This window comes from Hermetia illucens, chromosome 4 (assembly GCF_905115235.1).
Source record: "Hermetia illucens chromosome 4, iHerIll2.2.curated.20191125, whole genome shotgun sequence".
NCBI lineage: Eukaryota > Metazoa > Arthropoda > Insecta > Diptera > Stratiomyidae > Hermetia > Hermetia illucens.
The window spans coordinates 139,733,959-139,747,730 of NC_051852.1; the positions used below are offsets into that span (position 1 = coordinate 139,733,959).

Here is a 13,772-nt window from a genome sequence, read left to right on the forward strand (position 1 = left end):
AGCGTGTGCGGCACGCTGCATGGCTCGAGAATAACTGCGCTGCATAGCTTGAAAAGCATAGACTCACCGAGTCTCTACCCCCCTATACACATACTTACATGCACTATAAATGTATTATATATTCATATTTTCTCAACAGTTTCTTAGTCAACCAAACTATAATGGAGTTTGCCACATCCCTTTTCATAAATATCCACCAACACGAGAAATCCCTATTCACATCACTTGCTTCAATGATAAATGGCAGTCCTAATTTTGTAAAAATATTTATTCCATATTTTTTTGTTGTTGTGGATTCACCAGTATCCATAAAACAATGCCATAATATACCTAATAAAATGAAAATCCATCGAATAAGATTAACATTACGAAAAATCAGTCGCTAAGACACAATTTCCTCATGTTCCTCGAAAGAAAGCTGTCCGCAAGTATTCTAAGTGTTTGTTTCTAAAACATTCAAAAATTATCGTAATCATACTATAAAATCCCTTGAATATCTTTTGCCTCCATCTAATTAAAAAAGATTATCTATTACCATAACTAAGCTATGTATGTATGTAGTACATAAATAAATGGCATACTCTGAAGTACAAAAAATATGAATTCATTGCTTTCCTAAGCACGCACACACAGAATTTGTTTATAGCAGGGTTCGATTTCGTTCGTGTTGATTTGATTTCTCTTAAGTTTTACTATCTATTCATTAAATATAAGATTACTGTATACACATATCGACATTGAGAGAGAAACAATGAGTTATGAACAAGTGAAACGAATGAAAATAAAATTGTCTTTACCATTGAAATTTAATTTTACTAAAAAATGCACTTTCGTTAAAAATAGACACGTCCATAGTTTGATTTTGGAAATATTAAATGAAATGACATAACTAAAACTAGAAAATTAGAAAATCATGCAGCACCATTTTGTGTTTCTTCAGAGTAAACTTCACCAGGTATCTAGAGGGAGTATTGCGTAAGTCAGAATTTGGACAAGGATTCGGTGGTGATTTATGAATGTTATACCTTTGGTTTCGGCCGATGTGTGTTGACCGCGTCCACTGGAAGTTTTATGTGTTCAACGCGACATCCATAGGCCACTGGTGTCAACTTTATCACAGTGTGAAGAGGCACATGCAAATAAGGAAGTTCCTCTGCAAAGTCCCGAAAGATTATGTAGCTCTACTCAAGGAAAAATTGAATTTCAACACCAACCTGCAGGTTTGTCGAGAAAGTATGCTAGAAGACATCGCAGAACAGCTTGATGAGATACCACCAACACGTTGCCTTGTCGTTCTAGTTCCATTATGACCGGTTCCAGTCGCGCTACTAGATCTTCGTAACTTTCACCTCGCGGGTAACGATAGGCGAACTTATTTTGATCTCTGGCCTTGAATTCTTCCGGGAACTTGGCTTTAATTTCTTCGTACGTCATCTCCTCGCATGTGCCCTGTAATGGATCGATTTCCATTCAAGTTCAATGCGAACACAAGTGCAATATTCAATAATCCAATTTCTAAGTGCACCTTTTTAGAACAAAAGACTACAAAAAAGAAAGAGCCAATCACTTACCGCATCGATTTCATTAAGTGCCTTCCACCTTTCCTGTGGGGCCTTTATATCCGCAACTGTTTGTATTGATCTGCGAAGCCACGACGTCCATACTCTCAAACCTTCAATATTTTGTTGACTTATGTAATTCTCTAAGCACTTCGCATACTGCCGACCCCGTTCACTTAAGCTAGCATCGCCGCCGATTAATCCTTTTAAGTTGTGTTCACTTTCCCCATGCTGTTGGCAGAGCGATTAGTTTCGTGTGATAAAAATATGAAAAGAGTCTAAAGCGTCTCACCCTTGTCAAGTAAATTGTCCTTGGTGTTATGTGGATGTTCATAAGATAATATACAATACGTGACTGCACATGACCTTCGCTGTTGTACACAACGACTTTCTTCCCTGTATTGAATATTTTCATGAACGATAGATGACTTTCGCGGTCTTCCTCTAGAAGTTGGTATTTTTCTTGGTAGTGTTCGATACGCTGGAGGAAATCCTTTAAAGCTACTTCTGTGTTCATATTTAAGTAATCTGGGCTGCTAACTTTTACTTCCTGGAAAGAAACAGCAACGTAAGGCGGACCCTCCCATTCCAGCATATTGCCAAACAACCCACCATAATATTTTGTTCAATAATTTGAGGATCATCACAAATTGATTCTACGAAAAATAGACGGAATCCCATTTTCTTTACAACAATGTTATATAGAAGCTCTCGTCGATCACGAGTCGAATTTGTGGCATCGAAAACCTGCAGGAAAATAAATATCATAAACGTCCAGAATGCGATAAGGCTGACAACTTGAAATTAATCAAATATAGAAGAGAAAGACCCAATGACTTACTGCAACATCTCCATCGCCGCGTCGCAGCCAATCACAGGCATCCTCTAGTGCTTTCACAGCACATTTATTTCGGATGGCCATTGCCTCTTCGTTATCAGGCCTAAAAAATTCATGACTTTTATATGCACTCGTCGCATGTCGACGATACTCTCCCAAATTAAAAACTAAATAATAATGAAATTATAGAAATAGAAATTGTATTGAAAAAATATATTTCATTTAAAAATATACCTCTTGTGTTGATTCCAATCCAGTTCAGATAACGTGATAATTTCTTTGAAATGTAGGTTTTCCCTCGCGCCGGCAGACCAACCATTGCCACAACATGTGGTGCCGTAACTTCATTTATTGTTCGCTCACCTGAAAGGTAAATTAGAGGAGCTCTTTAGTGGAATATTTTCCAAATATGTACATATTGTGAAATAGTAAAGGGGAGGAAAAATTTCGGTCCAGGTCAAGGAGCATCACAACCACGCAATGCACAACAATGGAGATTTCCGATAAAGTTCAGCATGTTATTTTCAATGAGCAATTACACATGGTTCGGGAAAGGCTCTCTAAAGGTGACAATATAATTGTGATGGATGATCTGAATACCAAGATGGACTCTGATATGTTCTTGATGAAATCGTGGTAGTGAAAGCTACAACACTTCGTCGACTGGGGAAAGGTGCAGACGAATCGATGAACGTAGAAAACTGAGAGGTACGATGTCTGATCAAAAAGTTCCAGGACTTTCTCAATCACCCTTTATTATAAATATTTATAATTGGTCTAGTTTATCCCCTTCAAAATACTCCCCCTGGCAGCGAATACACTTCTCCCACCGGTGTCTCCACTGTTCCATGCATCTGGAAAACTCTGTTTCATGAATGCTGTTCAGCTATTCCAGCGTTTTTCCTTGATCTCCTCTATCGTCTGAGTCCGCAGTCCTTTCTTTGGGTACTTGAGTTTGGGAACAACCAGAAGTCGCACGAGAATAGGGGGATGGGGAAGGGTTGTCATCGAATTTTTGGGAAAAAACTCACGAATGATGAGCGCGTTGTCGTGGTGAAAAAACCACTCGTCTGTGGTTCATAATTCTGGCCTGTCCCGACGAATCTTTTGGCGTAAGGTTCTCAGGGTTTGGAAGTATCGATAACGAGTGATTGTCTCACTTTGTGATGAGGATGATTCATGATAGTTGATACCCTTTGAATCGAAGAAAACAGTGGGCATCACTTTAACGGTTGATCTAAACTGGCGAGCTTTTTTTGGTCTTAATGAATTTTTCGACTTCCACTCGGACAACTGCACCTTGGTTTCCACGTCGTAGCGATAAACCCAAGACTTATCACATGTAATGAAGATTTGCAATAAGTTTCCATTAGAATTGGCCATTCCCAAGAGCCTCTGACAAACCTCCAGGCGATGCGCTTTTTGATCCTCTGGCATCAATCGTGAAAAGAACTTGGCTGCAACCCTTCTCATCTTCAATTTTTGGGTCAAAATCTCCCGACATGATCCAAATGAGATCTCGCACTCCTCTGCCATCTCTCAAATCATCAAACGATGATTGGAACACACAAGGGCATTCACTTTAGCCACATGAAAGTCGTCAATTGAGGTTGAGGCCCTCCTGACCCAGGGTCATCTTCCGTTGATACTCTGCCTTCCTTGAACCATTTAAACTACTCGTGACACCGAGACTCATCACTTCATCATCAAAAGCTTGCTGCAGCATTTGAAAAGTTTCCGTGAACCATTTGCCAATTTAACGCAAAATTTCAAGCAAACATGTTGCTCCTCCTTCATGTCCATGACAAAAAACGCGGAACACGGAAACAGACTTCATTAAAACAGCTGCACAATCGGTTTGGAGAAGATTAGAGCAAAAAAACAAAGTGGAGATTGCTCAGAAAAGTTCCCGCTAAAAAATAAGCGCCGAATCAGCTATCAACGTTAACGTGAAGACGTGCAATTCGAAGTCCTGGAACTTTTTGATCAGACCTCGTATGTTGGTGCTTGCGAACGTTGAAGTTCAGTATAGCGTACGCCATAACAAAAAGAGTTACTCCATTTCGTTAGTCAGAGCAGGAGAAGCTGCCGCAAATATCAACGTATACCACATCACTGAAGGCCTTGTAGGCGGTCGCAAGCGTTTCAATGATTCTATGAGGAATGTAGATAGGTTTCGCATCCACGATAATAAGTACTGAAGAGGGGAAGGAGCATTTCGTTACCGTCCTGAATCGTATAATATCCGATGAAGTTCTTTATGATCGACGTAACAACGAACGTTTCCAATCTAAAATTTACCGCAATGTCGTCCGCTCTGTCGCTCACTACGGTTCTGAGTGTTAACCGACTATAAAGAACAATGAATAGCATCTTGAGGTAATGGAGACGAAGATGCTGCGTTGTACTAGTGGCGTGACACGTTTTGATCACATCCGAAATGAGGATATCCGCGATCGAATTGTGAGATAGGGGTCCTCGATGGTATGATCACGTAATTTCCGCTAACGAAAATTCACTTGCCAAAATTGATCTGAAGAACAAAGTCAACGGCAAGCGACCAAAAGGTCGGCCGAAACAATGGTGGCTTGATACACTGAATGGGGATTTGAAAGCTTCGCGATTGCATTCAGATCAGACTTTTGATAGAACCAAATGGCGAAACCCATCACGACCAACCGACCCAGCTTGTGAACGGGACAAAGACTGAAGAAAAAGAAGATCTCCTTGATATCTGTTTCCCTGCATAATACATCTATCAGGTGATATAGAACAGCTTCGATTTTGGTCATGTTGTTATGGGTGTATGCAATTTCGCATAGGAACTTTAGCTCTAATGTATGTACGTATTTTAAGACTACATTGCCCCACCCTAAGGAGGATACTAGAATGGTTTCTAGGCTCTTCTCAAGTAGTGCTGGAAAGATACCATTGGCCACGACTGATTTCAGTGGTTTCAAAGTTCCTACTGCCCACTTTACTCCAGCTTTCGAATATACCAATTTTGCTACTCTCCAGTTTTTCCTTTTACTTCTTCTCTTGGGCAGAAAGTTATTATCCTCTTCTTGCCTATAGTCTTGCATAGCGTGGATGCTTTTGTGGTTGGTTCAATCCCTTCAGTTACAGCTATCACTCACGTAACTAAACTCATTATCCCAGTGAAAACCCGTGCAATGAGAAAGTCAGTAGCACCGCGAGAGTAATAGCCCTGGTGGCCTAAAGGTCTGAGCTGCTTGCTATACCCCTGCAGGGAACAACAATGATGATGCCGTCAAGCAGTTGGTGCTGTAAGTTCTCACCGGAGAGGATATACCGTACCCGGAAGACAAGGGTAGAAGGAGACGATTAATCAACGCGTGTTACTGTCTTGAAGAAATGCAATGATGGCGAAACCAATCACAACGAACCGACCCCGTTTGTGAACAGGACAAAGACTGAAAAAAAGAAGAAGAATCCGTTCAAGAGGAGTATCAGTTCCGGCCTTAACGATTTCGTGGCACTGTTCCTTATAGACAGTGTAGTCAATGCAGTGCTTACTTTTTACTTCCACTCATCCGAAAATTTTAGGAATCCGAAGTTTTTCCCAATGAGTGGAAGAAAGGGGTTATCGTTAAGATTCTGAAGAAGAGCATCCATCTTGAGTGAGAAAACTGCAAGAGTATTTGCGTACTTCCTGCTCTGAGGAAAATTAGCTAAAATCATTCTGGAACAAACTAAGAAACACCTTGAAAACTTAATTCAAGGGGAGCCAGCTGCTTAAACTTTGGAATGCAACGGGCACTCACAACACTTCGGGTCAATGTCGAGTGGAGCTTAGATCTCCACTCCACATCATCGATTTAGAGAAACCCTTCGAGAGCGTCAACAGGAAATATATCCGGAAATATATCCAAGGAGAAAATAACAGTCAGTTTCCGAGCATATATAACGGACCAAAATATCAAAATATCATCGAAGTAAAATCTCAGAGGAATTTAAAGTCCACAACGGAGTCCTGCGATTACGCTTGATACTTAAAAGCGGAAACGAAAGTTACGAACGTGTAAAAAATGTATGTTGTTATGTAAGTTTCCATAGACATTGTGGCAGGATCTACTCATCTCTAACATTTTCATAAACCTTTTTATTCGCCTAAATTTATTCTTACGCTTCTTATATTTTTTTCTTTTAATTTTAGTTTCTTAGAAATAATTATTTTTTTATATTTTTCTTGTATTGATATGAATTATAATAAAATGAGTCAGAACTAATTCTTTATTTTTTAGTTGAAGACTTCCTCCTCCCCCACGTGTGTGTTCGAGCGTTATTTTTGTTTTCAAATCCACCTTGAGTTTGCAGGTCATCTTTTCATAGGTATGCGGAACGTTCCAATATTTGCTCGTTTTTCAGCTTCCGGTGGGAAACCACAGATCGGTATAAGAACCTGAGCAGTTTTATTGAATGACACATGAGGAACTGAAGTGTTCTAAGGACCCACCCCCCCACATTCCCGAGTCAGGCTAGCAAAGAGGCAAGCAAAGGCGTATCGACGGGACACTGCGGAGAAGCTTCAATATTTGCGAGTGAATCTTCACCGTAAATTTTGGCAACTACGTCGGGGTTTTTGGGCTAGCTAGACCCCCCGGCCTGATCGTCGCCAGCCGCGCTCAGGGTGTTTGTTTCACCATCGCCCAATCCATTTAGTCATTACAAAGTCGTAAACATAACGGATAAAGCCAAAGGACGAACCGGGCCTGCAAATTAGCTTTCTACTCGCTCCTACTGATTTTAAAAACCTGCTGCATGCAAAAGTTAACAAAATTGCTTGTGTATAAATGAAAGATAAGACGGCTGCTATGTATGCTACGGTTGTGCAATATGGACCAACGGGACGGGGACCAACGGCGAACCTGGTAAAATCAGGAGCTGTATGAAATATTCGAAGCATCTTGAATAACCTGGGTGGCCAAGCTGCGAAAGCTTGAATGGGCCGGTCGCGGGCAAAATATATTATTATTCGATTTGAAAGTGAATAGACGAAAACCAGTAGAAAAATTCAGAAAGCACTGTTCAAATTCCGTCGATAGAGATGGCGCAGTAGTGCTGGGATTAAAAATTGGAAAACGCGATCGAAGGGTCGAAACAATCGGGCTGAAGCCCGAAGTGGACTGCGAAGCCTCGAGAGCGCCAATAAACTATATAACTTGCTCCAATAATTACCGGAATGAAGCCATAGACATGAAAGAAAATGATCAAAATATATACAGGCTGGCGGAAAATGAACACGATTTGAATTGCTTAAACTTTCATCAGTGTTTAGGTTGGAAGATTTGATATATGGAACAGTAACTAAGCAATGAATCACAATCATGGGATTTTATTTTAAAAATTAGCACCGATATTTCGGGGATAATTTCTTCCATACGTGTTGGCACTCAAGAAGGGAACAAGTTATTCCCGAAATGTCGGTACTACTCCCCTACCAGAGTAGGCACTGTATTGAAGAATAGTGCAACTATAATAATAATAATCGTTAGCGCAACAATCCAATTGGATCAGGGCCTTGAAGTGTGTTAGAGGAATTCATTTAAGACCATAACGGCACAACACAGGATATTTCAGTACCCTGTAGGAGACAATGTAGTTAGTATTGCGCTCGCCCGAGATTATTACTCTGATTTGACTCAGGTACTCATTCACAGCTGAATCGTCGACTGATATCCGAAGTCAAATCATGGTACAAATTCCACTGCCACCAATTAGATTTGAACCGTGACCATCCGTACGATAGCCATGTGCTCCAACCATTCAACTATCCGGATATCTATTTATCTATCCAAATAGTACAACTGGTGCTCGAAATGCACATCCACGAGAAAAAAAGATCCTTTAATTTATCTAATTCTTCTAATTTATCTAAAATTCCGTACGTCATTTTCTAGCTATACTTGTGCCACAGAGCACTTCGAAATCGACAGGCTTGAGGAGAATTGCTGCAGTAGCGCCATCTTTAAATAGAACTTTACAAAAATTTACTGCAATACACTTAAAAATATGCGTAATAATCACCCCCACTTGTATTCCTCTATGGCCTTTTTTTCCACTCCAAAAAAAATCTCAAAAAAGCCCCCTTTTTTAGGCCTTTAGGGTGGTGTTACCCCTTCAACAGAGAAAGATAGTATTTATCATCGGGACTATAAAAAGAGGTCGGGAGTGTCATTTTGTTCTCAACATGGGGTAGTTATTTCTAGACCAGTTGTGACCGCGTGTTAATCAAAGGAAAAAATACGTTTTTCCGTGAATCGATTTGGCGTTATGACAATACTTCACACTGAGTTTTTTCTGTCAAAAATGTCCGGTCCGTCGGATTTCTCACTGTAGTCCCATCCCCTGGCCTTTTCGATCACCTCATCTAACTCCGTGGAAGAGTGTACCGAGAAAAACCAAGAACATTCGGTCATTTGTAGAAAGTTACCACTGTAGAGACCAACCATATTCTGCTGGAGATATAGCGCAGCGCAATGAGAAAGCTCCACCAAAAGATTGGATAGTTCTATTCACACAAACGGTCCTCCTGTTCTTGGCGTAACGTTTAAAATCGAATATGTGATAAAAATCCCTACTTTAAGATATTTTTTAGACTAATAATTTTTTTTGAGTGCCGGAGGTATAATTTGTTAAGAAAACCAATTAAAAGACGCCGTTTCAATCACTATTAAAAATTTTTATTAGTGCACACACCGGGGCCTAAGTCCTTGTACTGACAAAGGGAGCAAATTGTTCCCGAAATATCAGAATATACAATAATAAAAACTCGGCTAGCGACGAAAATGGCATATCTAATTGCATTTTTGTACTTTCTTCACCGGAAAGACCGTATTAATAGTATGATTTCCTGAAACCCACCCCATCCGTTAAATGACCCTGGGAGAATGGGATGGAGTTACAGTTAGAATTAAGGAAAAGATAATATCCAGAGGGAATCTGATCTTGATTACAGTACAATTGCGAAAATAGCAACTTTATGTGAGTGGATAAAGTATTACTTTATTATTATCAATGAAAATGACCGTCATTGATTTCAGTTTTGCGCAATAAATAAACGTTTGCTATCAATGACCAGTAAATACAATCTTACGATCGATTCACAAGCTTTTCCGTCGCAACCTGCACAAGGTTTCCGTTGAAAATACCTACAAGTACCGAATCGGTCCTTTACCTCCAGACTTCGAAACATCATTGTCCCCAATCGCATTGATAATCTACTGCATTACAAAGTATCGCCAAGGACGCAACTGAAACAGTATGTTTTTCAGGGCGATCTCATAAAGATGATGAAATCTGATAAGGTAATAGCCGGCACCAGGGCTTTGCAATGACCTTTATCGGTTACATAAACAATAAATGGAGAGAATTATGCGAAGTTGTTATACGGTTGACCGAAAAGGTAAAGAAAAATGCTTGATTTCCATAAAGAAAATCTTTGCAATCAAAACAATGAACATATACATATCTGTGCAGTTTCTGTGACGAAAATAATGATTGTATTTCAAATTTGATCTGTTCTATTATTCGCTACAGCGATTCCTTTTATTTGTAGACGAAAGAGAATGAATCAGTGCATATTACATGAAGAAAATATCACTTAAACAGGCTATTTTGAAGACTTTCCGAAGTCCTACCTTTGGGGCAGGGAAAAATGGGTAACATAGACTTGACAAATGGATGAGGGAAATTGTTTCCGCAGACGTGGTACTACAATAGACTGCATAAAAGTATAAAATTCACCGACAATACGTAAAAGGACTCTTCGAGGACAAGCGCTCACCTCCGATAGCTCAATCCAAATCAACAATCCAGAAGGAGAATAACATTGGAGTTTAACCAGGTTTCCCTTTTGCTGAAGTGAAACCTGTGGAAACATGGTTTGGAAGTCGTTTTCAGTAGCAGGAAAGACCGACTTAAAATTCTTCTGAGATCAGATAATCTAGAGTAGGAAGGAAGGCGATTGATCTTGGCTGGGGGAATGGCTTGCCGCACACTTCAACACAACAGTGTATGTTGTTGTTGGCGTTGAGTCCGGCATGGATTTTTAAATTCAAGGCCCTGGACCGGATAATTGATTGTGTGTCTTGAAATAAGTCAGACGTTGACAAGGATTTTTATAAAGGATAAGTTGTGAAGTTGTCTGTTTGCTTCAAAAGTAGGCAAAGAATTCCCACATTTTTACCAGAAAGCGAGGATTGATGAGTTAAAGGACACTCTCTTTTTCTTCGCGAGAGTTTTTATTCCTCCGATATCAGCGGTATTGGGACCCTTATACCAGGAACACTGGATGCGGCAGGAGTTTCAGTGTTCGGAGTGGCATCGAATCAGAGGAGTGCAGCGGGTGTTAAAAGGATAGCGCAATGCGAGCAATCGCAATCAGATTCCCTACAAATCGGAACTTTAGAAGACGACAACATTCCCGTAAAATCGAAAGCGGTTGTAAAGGTCAATGAGGTCATCCGCGTCTGGCGTTCGCTGCGTCGCCAATTTCCGAGACACCTCTAACTCAACGCCTGGTGGTGTTGTATATAACTGTTTTACTGATTAATCTGACTGCCATAGATGCATGTCAGAAGACGCTCAATTTTGTGTTAAACCGCGCTATTATGTGTGGATTTATTAATGGAGAGTCTTATTAGCTAATTAAGATCTCTTGTTTAAATTATTGAGGCAATCATGGGATACATTTTTATTTCAACCTCACAATATATTTGAGGCAGGGGAAACAATGATCGAGTATATGATCAGACGTGGATCCTCCTTTTCGATAGCGGCACTCGGGTCCGGGGTTTTATGGCTCCACGATCATGGTCGAGCCGACTTTTCTTTTCAATTTTTTTTTTATTTTCAGGTTTAGCTCGCGGTTTGTTTATTTTGATCCGGTGCAGACCCACGTACCGGAAGAGCCCAATGACACTTGAGGGATCGAAGTGGTCAAAGGAGATTTTACGTAAAACAAAACCTTATTAAAATCGTGACGGCTCGTCTATTTGACACACGCACTTTGCTCCAAAACGGTTAAAGATGCTGACGTCATAATTAACGAGGATAAATGACATTCGAATGAAATAATAAAGTTCCATGTATAAATAGTCCTTCAGGAAATTTGGTGAAAATGTGTGATTTGTGAATCCCTTTACACACAATGGGAGACATCATTTTGCACTGTATTAAGGGGGAGGGGGCTCCACATACATATGAAAGGATGGGATGTATATTTTTTTCACAAAATATGGTCATGTGGGCTCAATTGGAACTTTTCGAAGCTAATCCTATTTTTGATGTTGGATAAACCATAGGGAAGTGTGGGCTAAAAACGTCTGTCCCAAACAGGGAAACATCGAATCGAAAAATCTGAAAAAAAAATCACAATGGTGCATCCATGCGAAATCTAGGCCTCAAAATATAGCTCATTCCTATATCTGCTCAAATAAAGTTAATAATAGCACATTACCATATTTTAGAAATTTACCATGAAAACCCCCCTTAATTTCATCCTAGAAGTACGAAATTGGGTACCCTTATAAATAATAATAATATAATTTTTGAAAGTTTGAAAAAATTATCGCACTTTAAGCCATGTATCATATAAAATGAAGTCATATGAACGGGAGAGTTGCAATTTGGAGACATATCGACGAAAATTTAGAATTTTTAGGTATGTACGAATGGAAAACGTGCATTTGAAATTTGCCACACAAGATAAAGACAAAATCGTTATACCCGAAGCATCTAGCTTCCGGTATTCCAACTTGTTTGTATTTGTTGGAGGTGAACTTCTTCACATTTGCTAATAATGTTGACTATTATCAATACAGTGCTTTCCAGATCAAATAATTTGTGTAAATGTCTCTTTAAAAAGTAGAGCGCAATTGAAGTTTTAACGATTTACATACAGAAGAAAAATTTTGCGTAATCTGCGAAGCCTAAAGATTAAAAATGTAGCTAGCATTAAACGCTCTATCAATTCTGACTTAAATATGACCATATCAGGTGAAAGAATTCGCCGAACGCTGCAAAGCATTTGCTTATGAGGAAGAGCCAAAGCAAAAAACCCTTATTTATGACAAGGCATATGAAGCAACCTCTAGATTTCGCGAGAAAATATTCGCAGTGGACTGTCCGATAAGTCCAAAATCAAATGTTTGAGGCCAAATGGTCCCGAGTGGGTGTGGAAGACTTTCATTAAGAAATTGCAGTCATGACATGTAAAGCCCACCCTTAAATTTCTCGGAGGATTCATAATTAAGTGGGGATGTATGACGGCCAGGGGCATTGGAACACTTCACAGAATTCTCGAAAAGAGAACTGGCACATCGTATATTGATATTTTAAGCGGCGAACTCACTTAATCTGCAGAAAACCTTGATATGAATGCTTCTGACATTAAAAACATACTCCCAAATCAATAAAATCGTAGTTTAAAAATAATGATATTACATTGACTTAAAAAAATAATGATAATGAGTGGCCCGACAATCTCCAAACCGCAACCCCATAAAACACATACGGTGGGCTTTGAATAGGTCGGTTACTGAAGAAGCGGGAAGTAAGGAAGAACTATGAGCAAAAAGTGCATCCTGCATGGCAGGACCTTCCCACAAATGTGTGCGGGTATCTTCTTGATAGTATGCCAGGAGGAATTAAGGCTGTAGGGGACGAAAAAGTGGATACAGAAAGTATTGATGGCGAATAAGCTGCCAAATGGTTAAAGTCACAGAACTGATCACGATATTTTTTTTTTTATAATTTCATGTAATTTTTTGTCCCCAGTGGATAAAAATAAAATGAAATGCAGTTTAAGTTAGTTTGTGCTTATGTTTAAAGAAATGTAGTTTAAAGTTGTATGTTTAAAGAAATAAATAAAACAAATGTACGAAAAACCTGTGAGGAAAAATTAATACTTGTCAATGTTGCATAAATGAAACCTGATTGGTTTTGAGATTAACCATACCTGTCCTTATGAAATACATCATACAATGAACAAACATGATGAGTCCTTATTTAATTTGATTGAACTAAATAGTGCAGCGGTAGTCCGCCGGAGAAAGGGTGAGCGGCATTGCGAGGAATACACTATATCAACCCGTATAACATTCCCCTGATATCATGGTCTGAGGATGCATAACAGGACACGGAAATTGGAATTCACTGATAGTGGATGACCGTGTGAACACGTCTAAATAAAAGGAATTTATGCAAGACCCCACTGAAGCCTTGAGTGAAGGTTGATATCATTTTTCAAGACGACTCAGCCACTATGCATTGCGCCCAAACTGTAAGTATTAATGATTATTTCAAATACTTGGTTTATTAAGAATAACCGACTATTTTTATTTTCCAAGATG

The 13,772-nt window shown here is 39.5% G+C and overlaps 1 protein-coding gene across 2 annotated transcripts in view; it reads right to left on the minus strand.

Annotated features, from left to right (window-relative positions):
* Positions 1 to 250: 250 nt before the first annotated feature.
* The window catches only part of LOC119654767 (6-phosphofructo-2-kinase/fructose-2,6-bisphosphatase), a 51,613-nt gene continuing 38,091 nt past the window's right edge, over positions 251 to 13,772 (minus strand). For both annotated transcript variants that reach the window (XM_038060307.1, XM_038060308.1), the window contains exons 2-9: positions 2,632 to 2,760; positions 2,401 to 2,564; positions 2,172 to 2,306; positions 1,852 to 2,109; positions 1,572 to 1,790; positions 1,215 to 1,449; positions 1,026 to 1,153; positions 251 to 959 (exon numbers count right to left, since the gene is read on the minus strand). In XM_038060307.1, the coding sequence (XP_037916235.1) occupies positions 912 to 959; positions 1,026 to 1,153; positions 1,215 to 1,449; positions 1,572 to 1,790; positions 1,852 to 2,109; positions 2,172 to 2,306; positions 2,401 to 2,564; positions 2,632 to 2,760 (1,316 nt within the window). In that variant the 3' untranslated portion in view covers positions 251 to 911. The remainder of the gene's footprint in view (positions 960 to 1,025; positions 1,154 to 1,214; positions 1,450 to 1,571; positions 1,791 to 1,851; positions 2,110 to 2,171; positions 2,307 to 2,400; positions 2,565 to 2,631; positions 2,761 to 13,772) is intronic.